Source organism: Eubalaena glacialis, chromosome 13 (assembly GCF_028564815.1).
Source record: "Eubalaena glacialis isolate mEubGla1 chromosome 13, mEubGla1.1.hap2.+ XY, whole genome shotgun sequence".
Lineage (NCBI taxonomy): Eukaryota > Metazoa > Chordata > Mammalia > Artiodactyla > Balaenidae > Eubalaena > Eubalaena glacialis.
Genome location: NC_083728.1, coordinates 80,139,549 through 80,164,041, shown reverse-complemented (window position 1 = coordinate 80,164,041; position 24,493 = coordinate 80,139,549). Strand labels below are relative to the sequence as shown.

The 24,493-nt window shown below is 38.9% G+C and overlaps 1 protein-coding gene across 5 annotated transcripts in view; it reads right to left on the bottom strand.

Annotated features, from left to right (window-relative positions):
- The window catches only part of RABGEF1 (RAB guanine nucleotide exchange factor 1), an 87,547-nt gene that overhangs the window by 23,757 nt on the left and 39,297 nt on the right, over positions 1-24,493 (bottom strand). For 4 of the 5 annotated variants that reach the window (XM_061208158.1, XM_061208154.1, XM_061208155.1 and 1 more), the window contains 2 exons: positions 12,013-12,198; positions 9,524-9,690 (listed from right to left, as the gene is read on the bottom strand). The exons of the other annotated variant lie outside the window; for it this stretch is intronic. In XM_061208158.1, the coding sequence (XP_061064141.1) occupies positions 9,524-9,690; positions 12,013-12,198 (353 nt within the window). The remainder of the gene's footprint in view (positions 1-9,523; positions 9,691-12,012; positions 12,199-24,493) is intronic. 5 annotated transcript variants of the gene reach the window in all.

Sequence of the window (24,493 nt, the reverse complement as noted above, 5' to 3'; positions counted from 1 at the left end):
TGAAAAGATGCTCACCATTGCTAATTATTAGAGAAATGCAAATTAAAACTACAATGAGGTACCACCTCACACTGGTCAGAATGGCCATCATTAAAAAGTCTACAGGAATTCCCTGGCAGTCCTGTGGTTAGGATTGCATGCTTCCACTGCAGGGAGCACAGGTTCAATCCCTGGTCAGGAAACTAAGATCCTGCATGCAGCACTGTGCAGCCAAAAAAAAAAAAAAAAATTCAATTAAAAAGTCTACAAATAACAAATGCTGGAGAGGGTGTGGAGAAAAGGGAACCCTCCTACACTGTTGGTGGAAATGTAAATTCGTGCAGCCACTATGGAAAACAGTATGGAGGTTCTTCAAAAAACTAAAAATAGAGTTGCCATATGATCCAGCAATCCCACTCCTGGGCATATATCCAGACAAAACTGTAATTCAAAAAGATACATGCACCACAATGTTCACAGGAGCACTATGTACAATAGCCAAGACATGGAAGCAACCTAAATGTCCATCAACAGATGAGTGGATAAAGAAGTGGTGTATATACACAATGGAATACTATTCAGCCATAAAAAAGAAAGAAAGAATGCCATTTGCAGCAACATGGATGGACCTAGAGATTATTATACTAAGTGAAGTAAGTCAGAAAGAGTAAGACAAATACCATATGATATCACTTATATGTGGAACCTAAAATATGACACAAATAAGCTTATTTACCAAATAGAAACAGACTCACAGACATGGAAAACAAACTTATGGTTACCAAAGGGGGGAGAGGGTGAGGGAGGGATGAAGTGGGAGTTTGGGATTAGCAGATACAAACTACCATATATAAAAATAAACAACAAGGATATAATGTATAGCACAGGGAACGAAATTCAATATCCTGTAATAAACCGTAATGGACAAGAATATGAAAAAATAAACAAACAAAAAAACCCCTTTTCCCCTCTAAACTGTATATTGATATTAAGTAGTTAGCAGATCAAAATTGCACTTTACAGTTATCTTTCCAAATCACGTATTTGCCTATCTTCTAAAGTATCAGGTGCTTCCTAACTATGATTCAAAATGGAGAAGCCCTGGGACTTCCCTGGTGGTCCAGTGGTTAAAACTCCATGCTCCCAATGCAGGGGGCTCAGGTTTGATCCCTGATCAGGGAACTAGATCCCACATGCCGCAACTAAGAGCCCGCATGCCACAAATGAAGATTCTGCATGCCGCAACTAAAAGATCCCGAGTGCCACAACTAAGACCTGGCACAGCCGAATGAATGAATAAATAAATTAATTAATTAAAGAAAATTAAAGAAAAAAATTTTTTTAAGTTATGAAAAAAAATGTAGACGCCCTAAAAGAATTCAATCATATTAAAAGAAAACATAAAGAAGAGAAGAAGGGCACATAAAAACACACTATATGTATGGCTAAAAATACTGTCGAAAGTCAGACAACAAACTGGAAAAAATGTTTGTAAGCTACATCACAAAGGGCTGTTCTCCCTAATGTACAAGGACTCCTATAAATATAGAGGAAGAAAAATCCAACGGTTCAATAGAAAAATGCGTGAAGAATACTAACACCGCACAGAAGGGAAACATAGATGGATCTTAAGCATAGGATATACTCAATCTCACACACGATAACAAATGTGCAAATTAAACCTACTAGTATTGTTGTACGGCAGAAACTAACACAACATTGTAAAGTAATTATACTCCAATAAGATAAAAAAAAAAGACAAAGAAAAAAACTATTATTAGATGCCATTTTAAAAATTAACAAGTTGACAAAAATCTGAAGTTTGATGTTGATGAGGATATAGGGGAAAAGGCACTTATACTATGGAGGTGGGAATGTAAAATGACATACCTGCAATGGAATGCAATTTGGCAATAATCATCAAAATTAACAATACATTTATCCTATGACCCAACAATTCCATTTCTGAGAAATTTTCCTCTGACATAATTGCACATGTACAAAATGAAATATGTACAAGGCTACTCATTTTAGTACTTGTAAAAGCAGAGGTCTGAAGATGGCATAAATGGCCACTACTAAGGGACTAAATAAACTTTGGCTTAATCCATAAAGTGGAATATTACGTAGCTTAAAATTTTTAAAGTATCCTTTTTATGTACTGATAAGGAAAGAGTTCTTAAATATATTGCTAAGCTAAAAAAGCAGGGTATGCGTAGTGTGCTTTTATGTAAAATAGAAGGATTGGGATAAGAACAAATGTGTTTATAAATGAAAACAAAAGCAAAGAATGATACACAAACTAGCAACAAAAGTTGTCTGAATATGGGGGAAGGATGGTGGTAGTGGCTGGGAACTAGACGGGTGAGGGACCATATATACCTTTTATTTTTGAGCCATTTGGATGTACTACCTTTTTTTTTTTAAGCAAATAAGGCACAATTTAACTCAAAACAAAAACTGGCACATCTTTTCTGAAACATTTTTTTACCAATACGGAAAACCTAAAATTATATTTGACACCCTGTACAATTAGAAAAAATTCTTTAATACTTGGAATTTAATCTTTCACTCAACCTGATAAATTCCACTCCTAGTCGTGATGGAACAACAGGGATTAGGTTTACCCTACTGCCTTAACAACTAGAAAAATCAGACAAAACATATGAAAAAATGGTTTTCAGACACTGGCCAACAGGCAACGGGGAGAGTAACCCCTGAGAGAAGGGGACAAACATGGTAAATCCTACAAGTGCCCCAGCTCACTGCAGGTAGAGTTTTTAGGCCTTGGCACAGGGAGAGGCAACTCAAACAGAGCCTAGCAGACTTGCTGAATTGGGGAAACAATATTTAGAGCTCAAGAAGGCCAAAGTTGCTAGAATTTGCGTGGCAAAACACATAGAGGATGGGCTGCAAAGAAAAAACTCCAGATAACTGCAGAGGGGTTCCTTTGAGTCTCTGACTGAGTACTGCACATGCACGTGAGAAAACAACCCACGACTGGGTAAAGGAGTGGGCAGAACAATCTCCTGAGCACACATGACAGGAAATAATTCATTTTTCCTACTAGCCAGGAACAAAGAGTATCAGCAATGGCAAATATGTGTGCAACTATAAAAGACATTTTCTCATTCAAAAATTTACTTAAGGGCTTCCCTGGTGGCGCAGTGGTTAAGAATCCGCCTGCCAATGCAGGGGACACGGGTTCAAGCCCTGGTCCGGGAAGATCCCACATGCCGCGGAGCAACTAAGACCATGCACCACAACTACTGAGCCTGTGCCCTAGAGCCTGTGAGCCACAACTACTGAGCCTGTGCGCCTAGAGCCTGTGCTCCACAACAAAAGAAGCCACCGCAATGAAAAGCCCGCACACCGCAACGAAGAGTAGCCCCCGCTCTCCGCAACTACAGAAAGCCTGCACGCAGCAACGAAGACCCAACACAGCCAAAAATAAATAAATAAATTTATAAAAAAAAAAAAAACACAAAACACAAAAAGAAGGCAAGAAAAGAGGAGAGAAAGAATTGTATCCAGATGGGATAAATAGAAAACAGAGCAAAATGGTAGGTTTAAGCTCCATCTTATCAAAAATTTCATTAAATATAAGTACTCTAAATAGCCCTGTGTTTTTAATATAGAAGCAAAGCTTGTATTTCAAGTATAGCCAGTCTGTTATGATTATCAAGCTTTCCATTTCCCAATCCAAACACTCAGTTTTAAAAAGTCTTGCCAGCAGAACAAACTGTGCTCCTGAATTATAATGATAATGTTTAAGCTATCATTCAATGACAATTTTCTACACAGCAGACACTGTGCTTTACTCATCAACCCTTAACAATTTTGTTATATTCCTGAAACCATATGAAATAATAAATGTACACACCAATAAAATTTTTTTGTTAGGTAGGTGGAATTATCATTTTACACATGAATATAATGAGGTTAGAGGTTAAGTCATTTACGTGAGACGTGTTACACAGGTTAAGAAGAAAAGCTGGGATTTAAATCCAGATCTGTTTGACTCCCAAGCCCAAGTTCTTCACAGTCACACCATAATTCCCTCCTATCATTACAGCATATTTATTCCTGTTTAAATTAAGCAACGAGTATCAACTGAGCACCTACTACGTAAGGCGGTCTGCAAGCCAGATGACATATTAAATCGAATTAAATCTTCAATAAAGTAAACCTATAAAAGCAAAATCTTCAAGGGGCTTCCCTGGTGGCGCAGTGGTTAAGAATCCGCCTGCCAATGCAGGGGACAGGGGTTTGAGCCCTGGTCCGGGAAGATCCCACATGCCGCAGAGCAACTACGCCCGTGCACCACAACTACTGAGCCTGCGCTCTAGAGCCCGCGAGCCACAACTACTGAGTCCGCGTGCCACAACCACTGAAGCCCACGCGCCTAGAGAAGCCATCGCAATGAGAAGCCCACGCACCGCTCTCAGTTGTGCAAAGAGTAGCCCCCTCTCGCCGCAACTAGAGAAAGCCCGTGTGCAGCAACAAAGACCCAACGCAGCCAAAAATAAATAAATAAATTTATAAAAGCAAAATCTTCAACAAAAAGGCTATTTGAAGGATAGCTGTGAAAGAGTAAACACAACCCAAAAATGTCAATATCAAAATAGAGCGTGATCATGTAGTAAAGATGATTAACACCATTTTAGTACTAAAAACATATTTTGTATCTCAATGTTAAAAAATTTACTGAAAATCCCACGTTTCTCAGATTATCCAAATAGAATAAGGACAGCTCAGTAGAATATTATAGTTCTTCTGACTTTTTCAGCTGTTTTGACCATAGATGTATAATATGGACTAAAAGGCAGATAGTCTGTAGTATAATAAAAAAATATATATTTGGTTTTTGGCCCAGGGATGGATATTTTTGATCACCAATGGCCAATGATTTGATCAGCCATGCCTACAAAATGAAACCTCCATAAAAACCCTTATATGACAAGGTTTGGGGAGCTTCCACATTGATGAACGCATAGAGGTGCTGGGAGCAAATGCCCAGAGGGCACGGAAGCTTGGTGCCCCCCTCCCCTACCTTGCCCTATGCATCTCTCTTCCATTTGGCTGTTCCTGAGTTGTATTCTTTAATAAACCCATAAGCATAAACAAACTGTCTTCCTGAGTTCTGTGAATCGTTCTAACAAATTATCAAACCTAAGGAGAAGGTTGTGGGAGCCCCCAATTTACAGGTGGTTGGTCAGAAGTACGGGTGTCCCCACTCCTGGGGATTGCAACTGGCATCTGAGGTGGGGGCAGTCTTGTGGGGTCCAGCCCTTAACCTATGGAGTCTGTGCTGACTCTGCGTAGTTAGGGTCAGAACAGGACTGACTTGCTGGATATCCAGTTGGTATTGTAAAATAAAAGAAATCACGTATTTGGTTCAGGGAAAAAATTTCTCATTGTCCTTATCAATGAAAGTCAGAAACTGATCATGTTCCAAATACATTATATTCAAAACATTATAAAAGATGATTTTACAAGATAAAAAAATTTTTGGAGTAGACAAGAAAAGGCAATCAAGCTGAGTGTACCTGAGAAATGACTGTAAAAACAGGCACAATTATAAAACCGGTTCCAAATTCAACCTGGGGAATCGTTACTTCAGTTTCATCTAAGTACCAAAGAGGCCCACGTGATTAAAGTAGCAATTCATTAGTAATTCTTCAAATGATGTAATTAACACTATGCTTCAACTTAATTAACATCTGAAATTCGGGTCTTGGGATAGCACTGAATGTAAGAGGACTATAGTTTTGTTTTTTAAATCTTATTTTGAAATAACTTCAAATTTACAGAAAATCTGCAAGATTGTTACAAAGAATTCCTTTATACCCTTTCTCCAGATTTACAAAATTTTAACATTTTGTTCCATGTCTGTGTGTATTATTTTTCTAAATTTTTTCAGAGTAGATTGTATGTTTCATGCGCTTTACCCCTTAGTATGAGTATTTCTCAGCAACAAGGATATTCTGTTGCTAACTGTAGTTATTGAAAGAAAGTATTTGTTTTTTACACAGGATCAAATTGAGGGTCACACGTTCATTTAGTGGTCATGTATACTTAGTCTCCTCTCATTTGGAAATGTTCCCCAGACTTCCTTTGTTTTTTTATGACACTGACAATTTTGAAGAATACAGGCCAGTTTATTTTATTCAATGCACTTCAATTTGGGTTTCTCTACTGTTTCCTCATGATTGGATTTCAGGTTATAAATTTTCAGCTTAAATATTACACAATTCATGTTGTGTTCTTCTCAAAGTATCATATCTAGAGGCACAGGATGTCCATTTCCCCCCATCATTATGTAGCTGCCATTCCTCTACTTGGAATTAATAAATAAGTTGTGGGAGTTGATTTGAAATCATGTTCATAACTTGTTCCTCGGGAAACTCCCTCCTCTCATCCCAGACTTAGCATCCACACTGATGAAACTTGTCTGAATCAATTCTTATTAGGATGACTACAAAATGGTGATTTTCTATCTCCATCACTCCTATATTTATTAGTCAAGATTCTATGGTAAGGTTCTCCACTTCTTTATTTAATTATTATCTATTTTATTAGCTGGACGGACTAATGGATTATTGTTTTATTCATTTACACTCCATTTATTGTCTTTATTTATTTTAATACCTAAATTTGGCCAGTGGGAACCCACTCAAGCTGACTTCTGGGCCTTTGACCTGTCCCCAACATTTCTGAGAGGCCCTTCTTTCCCAGATCAAGTTCCAGAATCAGTCATTTCTCCAAAGAACTTTAATCCACTTCAGTGAAGAACAGTATTTAGACTCTAAGGTCTGAGTAGAAAGATTGGTATTTTAATTCTAAAAAAAGAAAAGATATTCCTCCTTAGAGCACTGCTTTTAGATTAGTTTGTAAAAGATGTACACAAGAGTCTACTCTGGGTGACAACATCTATTTGAGCTCCAAAAGAAAAGGGCATTTTGGAACACATGAGCAAGTATTTCGACCTGGCTGACCCGATATGATTTACTCTAAACTAAAGTTCACTCAACCTTACTTTGGAGAGTAAAGAACTAAAAGTAAATTCTCTGAGTCTTTACAGTCAAGCTGTTCCATTTACCTCCTCTGGAGGGACAGCCAATTCTAACACGAAGTTAAAATAGTTCTCAAATCCCTTAGAAGGTTATTTGTCTTCTATATACTACCAACCTGCCCTGGCTTAAGAGCTTTCTTTCATGCTACCAATAGAAGCAAGTAAAATATTAAGAGCACAGACAACTTGGATTAACAAAGTGAAATAAAGAATACAGAACACAAAAGGTTTATTGTAGTCTAGAGTCAATAAATTAAAACTGCATTTAGTATAGGCTAACTTTATCCACATGCAAAGACCAAACAAATAATCAGCCTGAAATGCAAAGTTCGCCTGGCAGAGTTACATAAGCAATCTGTGAAACAAAGATCCAACAGCATCCTCTTTTCTAATGCACACACATCAATTTTTTCCCCAACACTTTGAGGTCTTTCTCACCATATGCTTTCTATAGACAAAAAAACAGCTAAAGATCAAAAAAATATAAAGTAAAAATCTATCATTCTAAAGAGAAGAAAAAAGGTAAGAACTATTCCACATAAAAGTTTTTAAGATAAAAATCACTTGAAATTTTTCTTTTAAAGTACAAATCTTCTCTCCATAATATAATGCATACTGTACAGAAGGTCTTAGGACATGATTTTTTTAAATTGCCAAGTATAGTCAATGAATGTATGTGACTACTAAGCACTTCAGTAATAGAAACTTCATTATCTATCTATCTAGATACAGACACAGATATAGTTATAGATAAACACACATATTTCAAGGTCAAGGGATACAATGGAAAAAAGCTTAACCAGGAGTTAGGAGACCTGAGGTCTAATACATCAACTCATTATATGACCCTGGGTAAATTAGTTAACCTTTATGGGCTTTCATACTGTCATCTGTAAAATGTGGCAGTTAGACTGATGGTTTTACAATTTCTTTACTATTTCATCTGTTGTCATGAACCATTTCACCATATATCTATAAATTCATAAGGTTAATGAGACTTTCTCAAAGCAGGAAACAGAATTTAAGCTAAATAGGAATCAATGGCTTTGATCAATACCTTTGAGCTCCTTACCAGCAGAGATTATTTTGTCAGAAAAACAACAGGCATTTTAAAATAGCTAACACTTACTGGAGATTAACTATGTGTGTCAGGTACTGTGCTGAACTCTGTACACACATCGGCTCATTTAATTCTCAAGACATGCCTATGACAGGTATTACTGTCCCTCAGAACAGACAGGGCTTAAAGAGATTAGCTTGTTTAAGGTCACACAGCTAGCAAACTGCAAAGCTGAGACTCAAACCAGGGTGACTCCAAAGCTTACAGTTTTAATCACCCTACTACACTATCTTCTAATAAATAAATCATGAGCCAAATACATTCTTATCAAATACATTTAATCTCTAGCAGGTACTGATTATTTCCCTTCTTACTACTGTAGAGAAAACTGCTGAGTGACAGCCAACCAAGAACAACTCCAAATTAATCACGTGAACAAAAAGATTGTTTAAAGGTTTGCCTCTATTAAAGAGTAGTGCTGTGTTTTTAGATAAGCAATTGTTCCTTTTAATAAAACAAAAAAACAATAGTCATTAAATCCGAAAGACCAGAAAAGATCTTAAGGTGTGATATTATTATTATTAATTTTTTTTTAAGGTGTGATATTATTATGCCCCTTCCTTTAAGCAGACCAAAAATCTCATGACAATTACCCCAGGTTGGAGGGCAGGGGGTGAGGGGGTGCAAGGGAGTGTCTAAGAGAACAGCTCTACTGATAGCATCAGTGTTGGTTCCCAGTATCCCTCACCATTTCAAATTTACTGCATAGCTCTGACTACCAACATAAAGGCTCAGAGACTAAGCCCTAACAACAGACATTCTTTCTTGCTTCCTGCTAGGTCACTTCAACCAGCCTATCTGCTCACCAGTGAGACTCTTCCTGCTTGTTTAATAGGGAATTTTAAGAAGTAGGATGAATAAGGTCAAGTACATACAAAAGTGAGCCTTTTCCTACATGTTCTCTACATAGTATTTCCTCAACACACAGGTTGTCTCTCTAATAAGCTCTCAGAAAACTTCTTTTTTAGACAACTTTAAGCCTAGAAACAGTCATTTCTGATAAGGTATGGATAGTGAGGATATGAAACAAAGGAGAATAAACCAATATCCAAAAATTAAAGGCACAAAAAATAAAACATCCAAACAGATGGGATGGGAATGAATTTTATAAACAAAACTACATATTTCAATTATCTTTATTCCTCCTATAGAGTAAATAAGTTCTCTAAAACACAATGTCCTCCAACCAAAGAGATTTCATACGTCATCTGCACCTCAAACCCAACATCTCAAGTCTGCGTTGATATTCTCTGAACGCTTACAGAAATTAAAAAGCTGAGCCCACATACACTGTGGATCTACTCTATATCTCTTTGGGCACAAAAGAAAAAAGAGAATCAGAAAATTACCCTTCTTTGATCCAACCCTGGATGAAGCACTGAAGAATTTCTTCACTGTGGTAACCTTGCGGGTCTTCTCATTGGTTTTCTTTTCTTCAAACTTGGAAAATGTGAGGGATTGGGCCCCTTGGCTGCTCTGACTGCTGGCAAAGGCCTCTTCTTCCTCCCGCTGTAGTCTGTAATTCAAGAAGAGGTTAAGTTTAACCCTGATATTCTCCAAGTTCTCCTTGTATCTAAAGGTAATAACTCAATGAATTGGGGATCTAAAATTTGTAGAACTAGAGGCTAAATACACCAAATAGGTCTGAGGTCTCTGATAGGAAGCTCTCCTATGTGCTACTACAAACTTCAAAAGGGACCTTCTCCGTGGATCATGTTCATTCAGCAATTGTACTAGTGTTACATAAAGCAAATAAAGTCTAGTCCTTTTCCCTGACAACCTCAAGGCTGGAAGAGAGAAAAAGACAAGTAAATAATTACCACATAATGTAACAGTGCCTATAGTAGAGAGCAAAACCCAAGTGCTATGAGAACATAGGAAAAAATAAACTAAATCTGCTGAAGGAGTCCAAGAAGGTTTTATAATGGTGACATTTAGGCCAGTCTTAGAAGGATCAAGAGGATTCCGCCAAATAAAAGGGCATTCCAGGAAGAAGGTACTACAAATGTGAAGGATGTGGCTTTTGTTGTGGACCAAGTTCATTCAGCGTAGTCAGATCACTGACGGTGGGATGGACTATGATGCTGGATGTACAGTTAGGCACCAGGTGGTAAGAAACCCTGACTGCCAAGCCTGCTATAATCCTGGATTTCATCATGTAGTGGGGAACCAAGAAAGACTACAATCCAGTAAGTTACCATTATCTGATCTGTGTTTTAAAGGTAATGCAGGTAGCTGTGTGACAACTTGAGGGGCAGAGAGACTAGGGACAGAGACAATAATTAAGAATATATTACAAAGATTTAAGTGAGAGAAATAAGAACCTGGAAAATAGGAGAGGATGAAATTCAAAACACTTCTCTTAGCTAGAATAAGCACAACTTGCTTAATTAGTTGTAAACAGTGTGGGAGGTGAAGGAGAAATTAAGAATGACTACTGTTCTTTAGCCAACTGAATAAATAGTGATGTCATTAATTGATACCGGAGGAGGGTTAGGAGGAACTGCTGGGAGTGGGGATTAGAGTAAATAAAAGCAAGAAATCTGGCCTTGGACCAGCTGAATTTGAGGTATTTATAGTAAAACTCAAAGGCTATCTATAGAACTATGGTTCTCAAAGTGGATTCCCCAGACAGCAGCATCAACATCACCTGGGAACTTGTTAAAAATGCAAATTTTCAGGCCTCACTCCCAACCTACGAGAGTCAGAAATTCTGAGGGTGAGGTTCAGTGACCATCATTTTTACAAGCTTTCCAGGTGATTCTCATGCCTGTTCAAATATGAGAAATTGCTGTAGGAAATCTCAAGCAAGGTTGCAATTGGAAGCAGTAAGAAACAGCAACAAAATCACAGGTAGAGGTGTTGGTGTGAGAATGGAATAGGGACACATCTTTCTCTGAGACAAAACAGAAGTTAATATAAAGACACTAGTACAGTTTGATAACAGGGAAGAAAGCTAAGGGAATTCATGCCTAGTGGCCTCTACTTTCTTTCTAAAATAGGATCAGCTACAGAGAATATCCGGAATGCAATGGGAAACCCGAGGAAATAGTTAATGTTCTATGTCTATATTTTCTCTCTTTGACTGACTATGGAGTCACTGAAAGCAGCAAGTGTACTTTATAATACTGAGTTCGTCACAGATGGTAGCAAAGTAATCACTCAACAAATATACCTGATTAAATATAAAAAAAACTAGCAAAAGCTGTCAGAGATCAGTCTTTCTTTTATTGAGAAGCTTCACAGTTTCTAGGATGCTTTGGTAAAGGATTAACATTATTCAAGGTATTTTATTAGTTCCTATGCTCACCAGACATTCTATGCTTTAATTTTTATCATAATCATATTTCTCCATAATACTAACAAATGCCATTTTTTTAAAGAAAAGTTAAATTTCCATAATGTAAGGATTATATATACAAATCAACAGGTTTCTGTTATTATGTGCTTATCACTGTGCCAGATGCCATGCTGGATATATTAAAAGAATGAGGAAAATAATGCTTGATGAAAGTCATGTGCAATAACCTCATTTAATCTTCACCACGAAATATGTTTATCTCCATTCTTCCACTCCAAGGAGCTTACTGTCTTTATTAGAGAACTAAGACTAACGCATCCCAAACACAGAAAAATTAAAAGTTAAGACAAAGACAAAATAAAGAATTCACTGAAAGCTACTCATTAAACGCTGAATGAGGGGAAAAAATTCATTTCTCTTAATATTAAACTGACTTGCTGACAGATCAAAACAGAAGAAAAAAATGTATTCTGACAATGACAGAGCTATGTATCCAGTTATATCACTGTTCAACCACCCCTAGTTAAGTCCTTTTACCGCTCTGCTAGTTCCCAATCCTCCTGAATCTGCTTCTGCCTGGCTTTGTGGTACTCCTCCCTCCAGCACTTGGAGCAGAAACCCTGCCAAGCAGGGTTGCCGTAATAACCACATCCTTTCTTGCATAGGAGCTCTGATTGATCCACATGAATTCCTCGGCGTTCAGCCTTAAGGCTCATCTTCTTCCTGTTAATCAAAGAGCAAACAAGAAAGTTTTGTTGAAAATGAATTCACTATCATTCTACTCACAGCAAAGCAATTAAGAAAAAAAAATGAATGAGTCTATCATCTTCAAGCTATAATGGAAGAAAGGAGAGAGGGAGGGAAGGAGGGAAAAAGAAAGTTTAAATATTGCAAATTACTGTCATACTAAAGAACAAACTTCTTATTCCTGCCCAATAATATAAAGAACACTTTAAGAAGGACTAATATTGGATTAAAGACCTAAACAGAAGACATGAAACTATAAAACTCCTAGAAGAAAACATAGGGAAAAACTTCACAACATTAGATTTGGAGACAATTTCTTGGATATGACACCAAAAGTACAAGCATCAAGAGCAAAAATAGACAAATGGGACTACATCAAACTTAAAAACTTCTACACAGGAAAGGAATCAACAGAGTGAAAAGGCAACCTATAGAATGGGATAAAATATCTGTAAACCATATATCTGATGAGAGGTTAGTATCCAGAATATGTAAAGAACTCCTAAAACTCAACAACAACAAAAATCCAATTAAAAATTAGCAAAGGCCATGAATAGACAATTCTCCAAAGAAGATGTACAAATAGCCAACATGTGAAAAGATGCTCAATGTCACTAATCATCAGGTAAATGCAAATCAAAACCACAAGGAGATATCACCACACACCTGATAGAATGACTATCATCAAAAAGAACACAAATAACAAGTGTTGGCAAGGATGTGGAGAAATTGGAACCCTTGCGTACAGTTGGTGGGAATGTAAAATGGCACAGCCACTGGGGAAAACAGTATGGTGGTTCCTCAAAAAATTAGAAATAGAATTATCATATGATCCAGCAATCTCACTTCTGGGTATACACCCAAAAGAACTGAAAACAGGATCTTGAAGAGATACCTGCACCCTCATGTTCACTGAGCATTATTCACAACAGCCAAGAGTTGTTATTCACAACATTCAAGCATTATTCACAACATTCACAGCATTATTCACAACAGCCAAGCAATCTAAATAACCATGAAAGGATGAATGTATAAACACAGGATGAATGGATGAAGAAAACATGGTATATACAATGGAATATTATATAGCCTTAAAAAAGAAGAAAATCCTATCACATGCTACAACATGGACGAACCTTGAGAACATTATGTCAAGTAGCCAATCACGAAAAGGCAAATCAAAGACATTATTCCACCTACATGAGGTATCTAAATTAGTCAAACTCTCAGAACCAGAAAGTAGAATGATGGTTGCCAGGGGCTGGGGGAAGGGAGGCAAAGAGGAGATGCTGTTCAATGGGTATAGGGTTTCAGTTTTGCCAGACAAAAAAGTTCTAGAGATCTGTTGTACAAGGTGCACATAGTTAACACTACGGTACACTTTATTTTTTATTTTTTAATTAATTAATTAATTTATTTATGGCTGCATTGGGTCTTCATTGCTGCGTGCAGGCTTTCTCTAGTTGTGGCGAGCGGGGGCTACTCTTCGTTGCGGTGCACGGGCTTCTCACTGCGGTGGCTTCTCTTGTTGCGGAGCACGGGCTCTAGGGCGCATAGGCTTCAGTAGTTGTGGCACGTGGGCTCAGTAGCTGTGGCTCGCGAGCTCTAGAGTGCAGGCTCAGTAGTTGTGGCACACGGGCTTAGCTGTTCCGTGTCATGTGGGATCTTCCCGGACCAAGGCTTGAACCTGTGTCCCCTGCATTGGCAGGCAGATTCTCAACCACTGCGCCACCAGGGAAGCCCCTGTACACTTTAAAAATGGTTAAGATGGTAAATTTTATGTTATGTGTCTTTTACCACAATAAAAAAAAGATTTTAATATTAAAAAAAGGGGGACTAATAGATCCTTCTTATTTGCTACCATTTTAAACCTGAGGGACAAAGTACAATCTTCTTGAAATACTCTGTGTTCTTACTACATTATGTCATTTGGCTCAAAAAGACAACTTCATTTCAACGATATAAAAGTGAATACTTTGTCCCAAATGAGATAATTTAACATTCACCAAGAAAACAAGTGTAATTAAAGCATCAGAATAGAATCTAAACTCCTTGAGATGGCATTCAAGGCCCTACTGTTTGCCACCACTCACTACATGCCTAATATTGTGACAGGTACTCAGTATAATTATTTCTCACAAAAACCAAGGTAGATATTATCTCCATTTTATTAGATGTGAAAATTCATAAACAAAAACACAGGCAACATGAACAATGAAGAAAAAGAGAAAAGTGCTATGAAACCGAGGGGCGGCGGGAGAAGGTGAGGTCATTCTGACTTAGGGAGCATGGAGAGACCACCTGGGGCAGGGAGTGAGGGGTGGGGGATGTAGACCTTCAAAAGCCTTGAGTTGAGGCTTAGAGGGTCTTGGAGTGATGACACAAAAGAGGGAAGACATTCCGGACAGGAAGAACATCTTTTGCAAAACACTCAGAGACAGGACAGCAAACACAGAACATGAATGATGTGGTATAAGTAGGAGGTAAACAGAAGCAGTTACATGTGAAGTTCAATTATGATGGCTTTTTAAAACTTCAGGCAAGAGCTGGGTTACAGCACTGTTGTTTCAGTGAAAAGGGGAAATCAGGATAGGTGTCTATTTTAAGACATAAAACTTGAGAGGTGGAGTTCTGTCTTCCAGTATGATGAAGTGAAGAGGACAATAGATCCTCTCCACCAAAATCAACTATAAAGACAGACAAAACGTCCTCTCTGCTGATGGATCAAAGTGTGAACCAAGGAATGCATTCAAACTTCAAGCCACTGACCGGCTCTCTCACATCTCCTCTGTGTATGCACAGTCTTTGTTGGCCAGACAATGGAAGCCTTACTGGCTAGAGATGTTTGTGCACAAATTCAGCCTTTGAACAAACAACAATCTTTGGCTGAACATTAAGGTATGCAGGCAGACGGGTGACCCGAGAAGGAAATCAAGGATAAAAATAAATATAAGAAAAAAAAATGAGGACAGCCATGAGCAGCCGCAGGGTGTGGGGAAGAGAGACTTCACAGGTGTAGTCCAGCTATAAAACCTAGATGGCATGCGCTAAGCACTATTTTTGAGGATTCTCAAAGGCGAAAGGGAGGAGAAGAATTAAGGAAGAAGACCAGAATTCAGTGTATCACTGAACCCTCGGTGAGTTTACCCTTTTTTCCCCTCCAGTATCACCAAGCCAACCCAGAAATGGACACCAGGGCCAGAGAGAGCTCCTCTAGCTCTGGCTCAAAGAATGAGAAAGGGAACTCCTAACACTGAGAGGAAATATGAAAATCCCTCCATTTTCTTGTCTTTTTTTTCCCTCCTTCTCTTGAGCCATGAGCAATCACATGGTGTCCACAGAAGCGGCTGGAATGAGAGACTGCAGGAGCTAAACTCGGAGGAAGGGGAACTATCCATTCTTCCCACTCTCTAGTCTCCTAGACAGTGATGGGAGTACAAGGCAGAGCGGGGTAACTAATTCCACAGCTTTCCACCCAGAGGAGAGATGAGCCCCGAGAGAACTTTAAAAATACAGGAGGAATCAATGAGGAGAACTCAAGAAAGCAAGCTGAAAATGTGTGCATGGGTCTGATGCTATTCAGGATCAGAGACTAAAATTCACACTAATAGAGACCACTGCACAGGTTTCAGACTGACACACGCAGGAAACAGATCAAAATAGCACTGCGAAGCCTCTGAAAAATGAACCAACGTGGGAACCACAGCTCACAGAAGTAGGGTTGGAACCTGCGGCCCAAACTTGGCAGCAAAACTAAAAACTTTTGCTTCTCCAATGACACTGCGTGGAAAATGAAAAGACAAACTACAGACTGGGAGAAAATACTCGCAAATCATATATCTGACAAAGGACTTGCATCCAGAATATATAAAGAATTCTCAAAACTCAACAGAAAGAAAAACCACCCAATTAAAAAAATGGGCAAAAGACTTGAACAGACTTATCCAAAGAAGATATACACATTGGGAGACAATTCTCCACGGGTGTCTCACATTTCTGTACAAGAGGCCTTCGTAACAGACTATCTCTTCAAGGATGTTTGCATATCTAACATTCTCAGAAGGAACAGATCACTGTCTCCCTCCAGAGAAAGGGCAAGTTTGTTTACTGTCAAGTAAAATAGATATAATGTTTCCCTCCAGGTCAAAAGTCAGGTGGGTTTGTTGTCAGCTGCCCATTATAAAGGATTTGGGTTCCTTAAGCTTAGGTTCCTCAGCTGTGACACCAGCCCCATGGGACTTGGGGACAAGGGTAGCCCACGTGAGATGAAGCTTGTTTTATTGATGTCCTATGAATAATAAAGTCCTTTGTCTCCGACTCCAGAGTCTCATGACTTCTGCCAGCATCCATGAAACTGGCAGGCTAACTTGTTACGTTTAAGAGGGTAAAAACCCATGTCAGTCACAGTTCTTGACAACATGGCAAATAAGCACATGAAAAGTTGTTCAACATCATCATCCGTTAGAGAAATGTAAATTAAATCACCATGAGATTTCACTACACACCTATTAGAATGGCTAAAATTAAGAACAATACCAAGTAGTAGCAAGGAGGCAGAGCAACTAGAACCCTCCTAGTGGGATGCAAATAGTACAACCACCATGGAAAACAATTTGGTAGTTTCATAAAAAGTTAAATACACTTACTATACAACCCAGCAATCCTATTCCCAGTTATTTCATCCAGAGAAATAAAACTGATGTTCACTCAAAAATCTATACAAGGGCTTCCCTGGTGGTGCAGTGGTTGAGAATCTGCCTGCCAATGCAGGGGACACGGGTTCGAGCCCTGGTCTGGGAGGATCCCACATGCCGTGGAGCAATTAGGCCCGTGAGCCACAACTACTGAGCCTGTGCATCTGGAGCTTGTGCTCCGCAACAAGAGAGGCCGCGACAGTGAGAGGCCCGCGCGCCGCGATGAAGAGTGGCCCCCGCTTGCCGCGACTAGAGAAAGCCCTGGCACAGAAACGAAGACCCAACACAACCAAAATAAATAAATAAATAAATAACGTTCCCTTTAAAAAAAAAAAATCTATACAAAAATGTTTCCAGTAACATTATTTATGATCATCAAAAAATGGAAACAACCAAAATATCCTTCAATAGATGAATGAATAAACAAACTGTGTGGTACATCCATGCAATGGAATGCTACTCAGCAAAAACAACAACAAAAAAAAAACATACCCAACAACTTGGATGAAATCTCAAAGGCTTTATGATGAGTGAATGAAGCCAGTTTTAACAGTTTACATACTGTAGGGACTTCCCTGGTGGTCCAGTGGGTAATACTCCACACTCCCAATGCAGGGGGCTCGGGTTCAATCCCTGGTCAGGGAACTAGATCCCGCATGCATGCTGCAACTAAGAAACCCGCGTGCCGCAACTAAAGATCCCGCACGTTGCAACGAAGATCCCACATACTGCAACTAAGACCCAGCGCAGCCAAAATAAATAAAGTAAATAAAATAAATATTTTTGAAAAAAGTTTACATACTGTATAATCAGGGTTTGTTAGGAATTAGGGTTGGAGGGAGGATGTCTATAAAGGAATAGCACAAGAAACTCTTTTAGAGGTGATAGAACTGTTCTGTATTCTGATTATGGAGGTGTTTACATAAATCTATACATGTTTTTAAATTCATAGAACTGTATACTCCCCCAAAATTCAACTTTACTGTATGATTTTTTTTTTTGTTTTTAAATTTGAGAGGCAATTTCTAGTTTGGATTGGGGAAAAGTGCAGAACAGGAGACAGGGATAATGATCAAGAGACAAATACAGTAAGAGGTTATAATAATAGAGGTAATACAGTGGGAATGGAAAGGGGAGGGATGGCAACACACTCTGGCAGTAGGGTCTGTAAGAGTTAACTAATGAGACATGGCAGGGAGACCTGCACATTTACAAATACTCTTCATTGCCTCTATGAGATTAAAGCCCTCCAAGGACAGGATTTAGATCTATCGCACTTATCATTTAGTAAATGAGGCTGAGGTAGAAAGGAAGAATAACAAAATATAGCCAGAGTCTAGAATGATAAGTTAAGAAACTTTAAGACCGTCTACTTTCTCCTATTATAATACAGATAAAGACACTGAGACTGAGAAATTATGATTTGTTCAATCAAAAAGGTAGTAAGTGGCAGGGACATCACAAGAGCCTACACTTGTACTAAGTCCTGAGTGCCATCAAATTATTTTAAGAGTCTGAGCTAATCTCACCATCAACATCCTGTGGTCCCTTTCTTCAATTCCAAGAGGAGTAGGCAAAAAGAAATATCTGTTTTTCCCGTATACCAATTCAGTAAGTTAAAAATTTTTTATACTACAAAGACTATAGCACAGGTCTGTTACTAAAATGAACACATTTTAGGGAGTCTACGTAACAAATGTGTCAGCAACTTCCCTTTCCTCAGGGAACTGTTCCCCAAATCTACAAAGGTCAGCTGCCCTGTTTGTATATGGTGCAGTCCCCTCTCCCCCACCACTGCAGGGCCACAGCTGATTGATCCAGAGCTGGACACTTGACCCAAAATGAAGTTTTGGAAATGGGACTAAGTCTGGGCTGTTCTCTTGAATGATGGAGAAGCTGTGGCATGACCACCTTCCAACAAGTGGTCTGAGTAACCAGTCTGCAGATACAACAGACTGGTATACAACAAGACATACAACAAGAAGCAGAGAAAAGTGGCAGAAGAAAAATACTCTCTAGGTCCTGAGGGGTTTCCATTTCTCAGTTCCAATCCTTTGCTAAGGTTTAGCTGCTTGCCTACCCTCAGATTCTGAAACACACCCCTTGATCCCTGACTGTTTTTTTCTTATGCCAGCTCCAGTAGAGCCTATTACCTGCACTCAGAGATTTGCCCAGGTACTATGTGAGAGCTAGAAAAACATAGTAGAATTGCTGTGAGGACTACTTAGCATATACTAAGAACTCAACAGGTTAAGATGAAAACTTAAAAATAATAGCTATGTTTAAAAAAAAAATAAAATAAAAAAAAATAATAGCTATGCATCTATGAAGACCAATTTGATGTGCACATGAGAACATGGAGATCGGTCAAATCTGCATTCAAATCCCAGCTCTGAAATGTAACTTTGGACAAATTAATATTTCTGAAACTTCCATTCATACCCCTCTATCCAACTTCTGCTCCTACCTTTTCACAAATCTAAGCCTCATAGGCTTTGTGCCCCCATGACCTTCACTCTGTTTTACACCTGTGATTATGATATCTCACATGGCCAAAAAAAGACTTTCCAGACAAGATTACTAATCAGTTCACCTTAAAATAGAGAGATTATCCTGATTTTCCAGGTGGGACCAATATAAGCACATGAACCCTAAATGCAGAAGAGGACAGGAACCCAGAATAGTCAAAACAATCTTGAAAAAGAATGTAGGAGCACTTACAGTTACCAATTTCAAAACTTACTACGAACATATAATAACCAAAACAGTGTGGAACTGGCACAAGGACAGACATGTGGAGCAATGGAATAGAACTGTGAGTCCAGAAATAAACCCACACATCTATGGTCACAACTATCAAATGGAAGAGTCTTTTCAACAAATCGTGCTGGGACAATGGGATCACTACATGCAGAAGAATAAGGTCAGACCCTTGTCTCACACCACGTATAAAAGTTAACTAAAAATGGATTAAAGACCTAAATGTAAAAGCTAAAACTATAAAAACTCTTGGCCAAAAACACAGGTAAAATTTCATGATCTTGGATTTGGTAAAGGATTCTTAGATATGACACCAAAAGCATAAACAACAAAAGATAGATAAATTGTACTTCATCAGAATTAAAAACTTTTGTGCTTCCAAGGACCCCATCAAGAAAGTGAAAAGACAACCCACAGAATGGGAGAAAATATTTGCAAATCATGTATCTAATAAAGAACTCGTATATAGAATGTGTAATGAACTGTTATAACTCAATATTTTTAAAGATAAACGACCCAATTTCTAAAATGGGTAAAAGATCTGAATAGACACTTCTCCAAGGAAGATATGCCAATGGTCAATAAGCACGTTAAATGACTTTTGACATCATTAGTCATTAGGGAAATAAAAATCAAAACCACAATGAGATACCACTTCACATTCAGTTGGATGGCTAGTATTAAAAAGTCAGATAGGACTTCCCTGGTGGCGCAGTGGTTAAGAATCCGCCTGCCAATGCAGGGGACACGTGTTCGAGTCCTGGTCTGGGAAGATCCCACATGCCACGGAGCAACTAAGCCTGTGTGCCACAACTACTGAGCTTGCGCTCTAGAGCCCGCGAGCCACAACTACTGAGCCCACACACCACAACTACTGAAGCCCGCGCACCTAGAGCCCGTGCTTCGCAACAAGACAAGCCACCACAGTGAGAAGCCCGTGCACTGCAACAAAGTGTAGCCCCCGCTCGCCACTAGAGAAAGCCCACGTGCAGCAACGAAGACCCAACACAGCCAAAAAAAAAAAAAAAAAAAAAAAAAAAAAGTCAGATAATAACAAGTGTTGACAAAGATGTGGAGAAATTGAAACACTCATACACTGCTGATGGGAATGTAAAATGGTGCAGATGCTTTTGGAAACCATCTGACGGTTCCTCAAATGATTTTTTTTTTTTTAATATTTTTGGCTGCGTTGGGTCTTCGTTGCTGTGCGTGGGCTTTCTCTAGTTGCAGCAAGCGGGGGCTACTCTTCCCTGCGGTGCACAGGCTTCTCATTGCGGTGGCTTCTCTTGTAGCGGGGCACAGGCTCTAGGCATGCAGGCTTCAGTAGTTGTGGCACGTGGGCTCAGTAGTTGTGGCACGTGGGCTCAGTAGTTGCGGCTCGCAGGCTCTAGAGCGCAGGCTCAGTAGTTGTGGCTCGCGGGCTCTAGAGTGCAGGCTCAGTAGTTGCCGTGCACGGGCTTAGTTGCTCCGTGGCATGTGAGATCTTCCAGGACCAGGGCTCAAACCCGTGTCCCTTGCACTGGCAGGTGGATTCTTAACCACTGCGCCACCAGGGAAGTCCTGAATTGTGCCCTTTAAATAGGTGAATTCTGTGGTATGTGAATTATACCTCAATAAAATTGTTTTTAAAATATAAAGCAGAAGAGGAGGGCAGAATGGGAAGTCAAAGAGATTCAAAGAACCATTGCTGGCTTTGAAGGTGGAGAAATGTAAGAAATGTGGGTGGCTTCTAGAAGCTGAGAATGACCCCTGGCTGACAGCCAGCAAAGAAATGAAGACCTCAGTTGCATAACTTCATTAAACTCAATTCCGCCAACATTTAAGTATGTCTGGAAGCAGATTCTCCCCATAGCCTCCAGATAAGAGCCCAGATTGGATGACATCTTAATTTGGACCTCTTGAGAGCCTTAACAGAGTACCTGGCTGAGCTGGCCAGGAGTGCTGACTTACAATACTTACAATACCCTGGGTGTTGTTTTAAGCTGATAAGTTTGTGGTAACTTGCTATGGCAACAACAGAAAACTAATATAGGCCTCCTTTCAATTTCTCTCTTTTGGGGGACTTTGCACAAGTGTTCTAAAGCCTAAATGCTGTGACCCTTGCTGTTTATATGCTGATTTCCCCCTCCTCATTTAGGTCTCAGCTTTCATGTCATACTTTCAGAAAGGCCTTCCCTGGCCACTCTATCTAAAGTAGTACCTACCCCAACCTGCCCAACCCTCACCTCCACTGTGGGCCCAGAATTGTTTCTCCATATCCAGGAAGAATTAACCAAGCAGGCCTGAGTTGCTCAAATCGTGCACGTTCTTGTTTTCAGAAGGGCCTGCTTCTGTGGCTGACTCCTGGCCAGCTCCTGGGAACTGAGGTCTTAAGAGTATCTTTATGTACTAACTGATAAGGGTGTTTTGTATGCTTGGAGTCTTGATCCACACTGTACCGACTTGTCTAGACAGTTTGTGCAGACTGTGTGATGTATGGTGAATACTGCTTTCCTTCTGGGGGGGGTCAATCATGAGGGTGCTTGTGCCTATGTGACCAGCCTCCAATAAAAATCCTGGAATCTTAGGCTTAAGTAAACTTCCCCAACAGAAAACACTTCACACATGTTGCTAGAGTTTGTTGCTGAGGGATTAAATGCACCCTGTCAACTCCACTGGGAGAAGACTCTTGGAAACTCATGCTTGGTATCCTCCAAATTCTGCTCAATGCACTGTTTTCCTTCACTGATCCTGTTTAATATCCTTTCACTGTAATAAAACACAGCCAGGAGTACATGAGTTCTGCAAGTCCTTCTAGTGAATTACCAGACCTGGGGGCAGTCTTGGGGTCTGCCCACAGGACGTGATTATAAAGGGGTGGTATAAGGGAGATCTTAGTGGCAATAGTTCTGTATCTTGACTATGTTGGTGGTTACAGGAATCTACATATGTGATAAAATGGCACAGAACTATAATACACATCGTAGAGATGTCAACTTACTGATTTTGACATTATACTATAGTTAACATAAGACATAGCCATTGGACAAACTAGGTGAAGAGTACACAGGACCTTTCTGTATTATCTTTGCAACTTCCTGTTAATCTGTAATTTCAAATTAAAAGTGTTTTTAAAAAATTCCACTTAAAATTTATTAAATAAAAACACCTATGACTGAATTAACGTGTATCAGACAGTTGTACATACCACTCAGATCATTTCTGTTCCTAAATATGGAAAACAAAGTGAGCAAGTGAGCAACCAAGAAAAAAGTACACGCCCTGATCTGAAAGGCTATGCAGTGGCAATGAAGCTGTTTTGGTGAGGCAAAGCAGGTACAGTCAGCACATCCAGATTAGACATCAGAGTATATAGACACCATACCCTCCTCAGTTAAGGAGAAACATGGGGGAATCAATTCTGAGACTCAATTCTGTCTTTCCGGGCAGAAAGACCTATCCCTAGCCACAATCCAGAGGCAACTACCATCACTACTGCACCCAGGGTGGACGTCAGAAGGGTCACACCCAGCTCCTATTTGAGCTCTGCACTCCAGTAAGTAGGCTTTTACTGAGCAACCTGGGCACAAAGATTGCATAATTCAATTGGCCCACTCACATTAGGGAGGACAGAGTAAAAGTGATCTCTATTGCTGAGATAGCTGAGATACCTGTGAATTCTGCCTCAGGGCTAGGTACCCTAAAAAGGGCCAGAGGAGCACAAAGCCCACAGAGTTGTGTATGTTCTTCCTTAAAGCGCTGCATGCAAACCACGTTCATTTCATAAAACAAAAAACAAAAAATACTTTGTAGGTTTGAGTAGCTTCCCACTATCTTCCTTGTAAGAGTCCTGCTTCCTATTCTTAGGTTTGATGTCATGTCCTCATAGATCATTCCTCTGGGCAACGCACCTGGGATTTATAGAAAACATCCAATCAACTCTACTAAAATGATAAACTATCCTTGAACCTCAGTTAAGAAACAGAATTTAAAGTTAAGCTTTTTCCCTTACATTTGTTTTTTTTCCAGTTATAGAAGTAAAAGATGGTTACTCTAAAAAACCTGAGACATAAGTAGAAAATAAAGAAAACAGCACCCAGAGGCAGTCACTATATTCTCATAGTGCTTTCTCTACTCATCATGATCTCATTCATTTATTCAACAAATATTTATATACTGATTTACACTACATGACAGGCACTTAGGATACAAATTTAAGTAATAATAAAGTTTCAGTCCTCATAGAGCTTACTGTCAAGTATGGAAGATGTGACTATATATCTAGAAGGCCTGAAAGAAGAAATTAAAGCACTATGAACACCGAGGAATTAATTAATTTTAAAATTACTGAATTTCATAAAAGAATTTATGTTTATATGAAACAAGCTAAATATGTGTACATGAAATCTATGAAACTCTTATAATAGCCTGACAATAAGAAGTTAGGAAATATAAATAGAGATCTCATTCCCAATAGTATCGAAATGTAAAAACATCTAGGTACTATTTTAATAAGAAAATTATGTCATCTACATAAAAATACTGAGATATAAAGATGGCTTAAATAGTTGGCAACACATACCAGGACACAGTATGAGAAAGTTAAATATTTTATAAATGGCAAATGTTTCAAAATTTTTAAGTTTACTATAAATGACAAAAAAATTCCAAAAGACTTTTTTGGAACTTGACAAAATTATTCCATATTTTATCAGCAATAATAAACGGGCAAGAATTTTAAAAAATACTCTAAATTAATTTACTGAACTTTAATTTTCTGCAAACTAGTTAAAACAGTGTGTACTTAGCAAAAGAACTGGCAAATCACTTCAGAATGG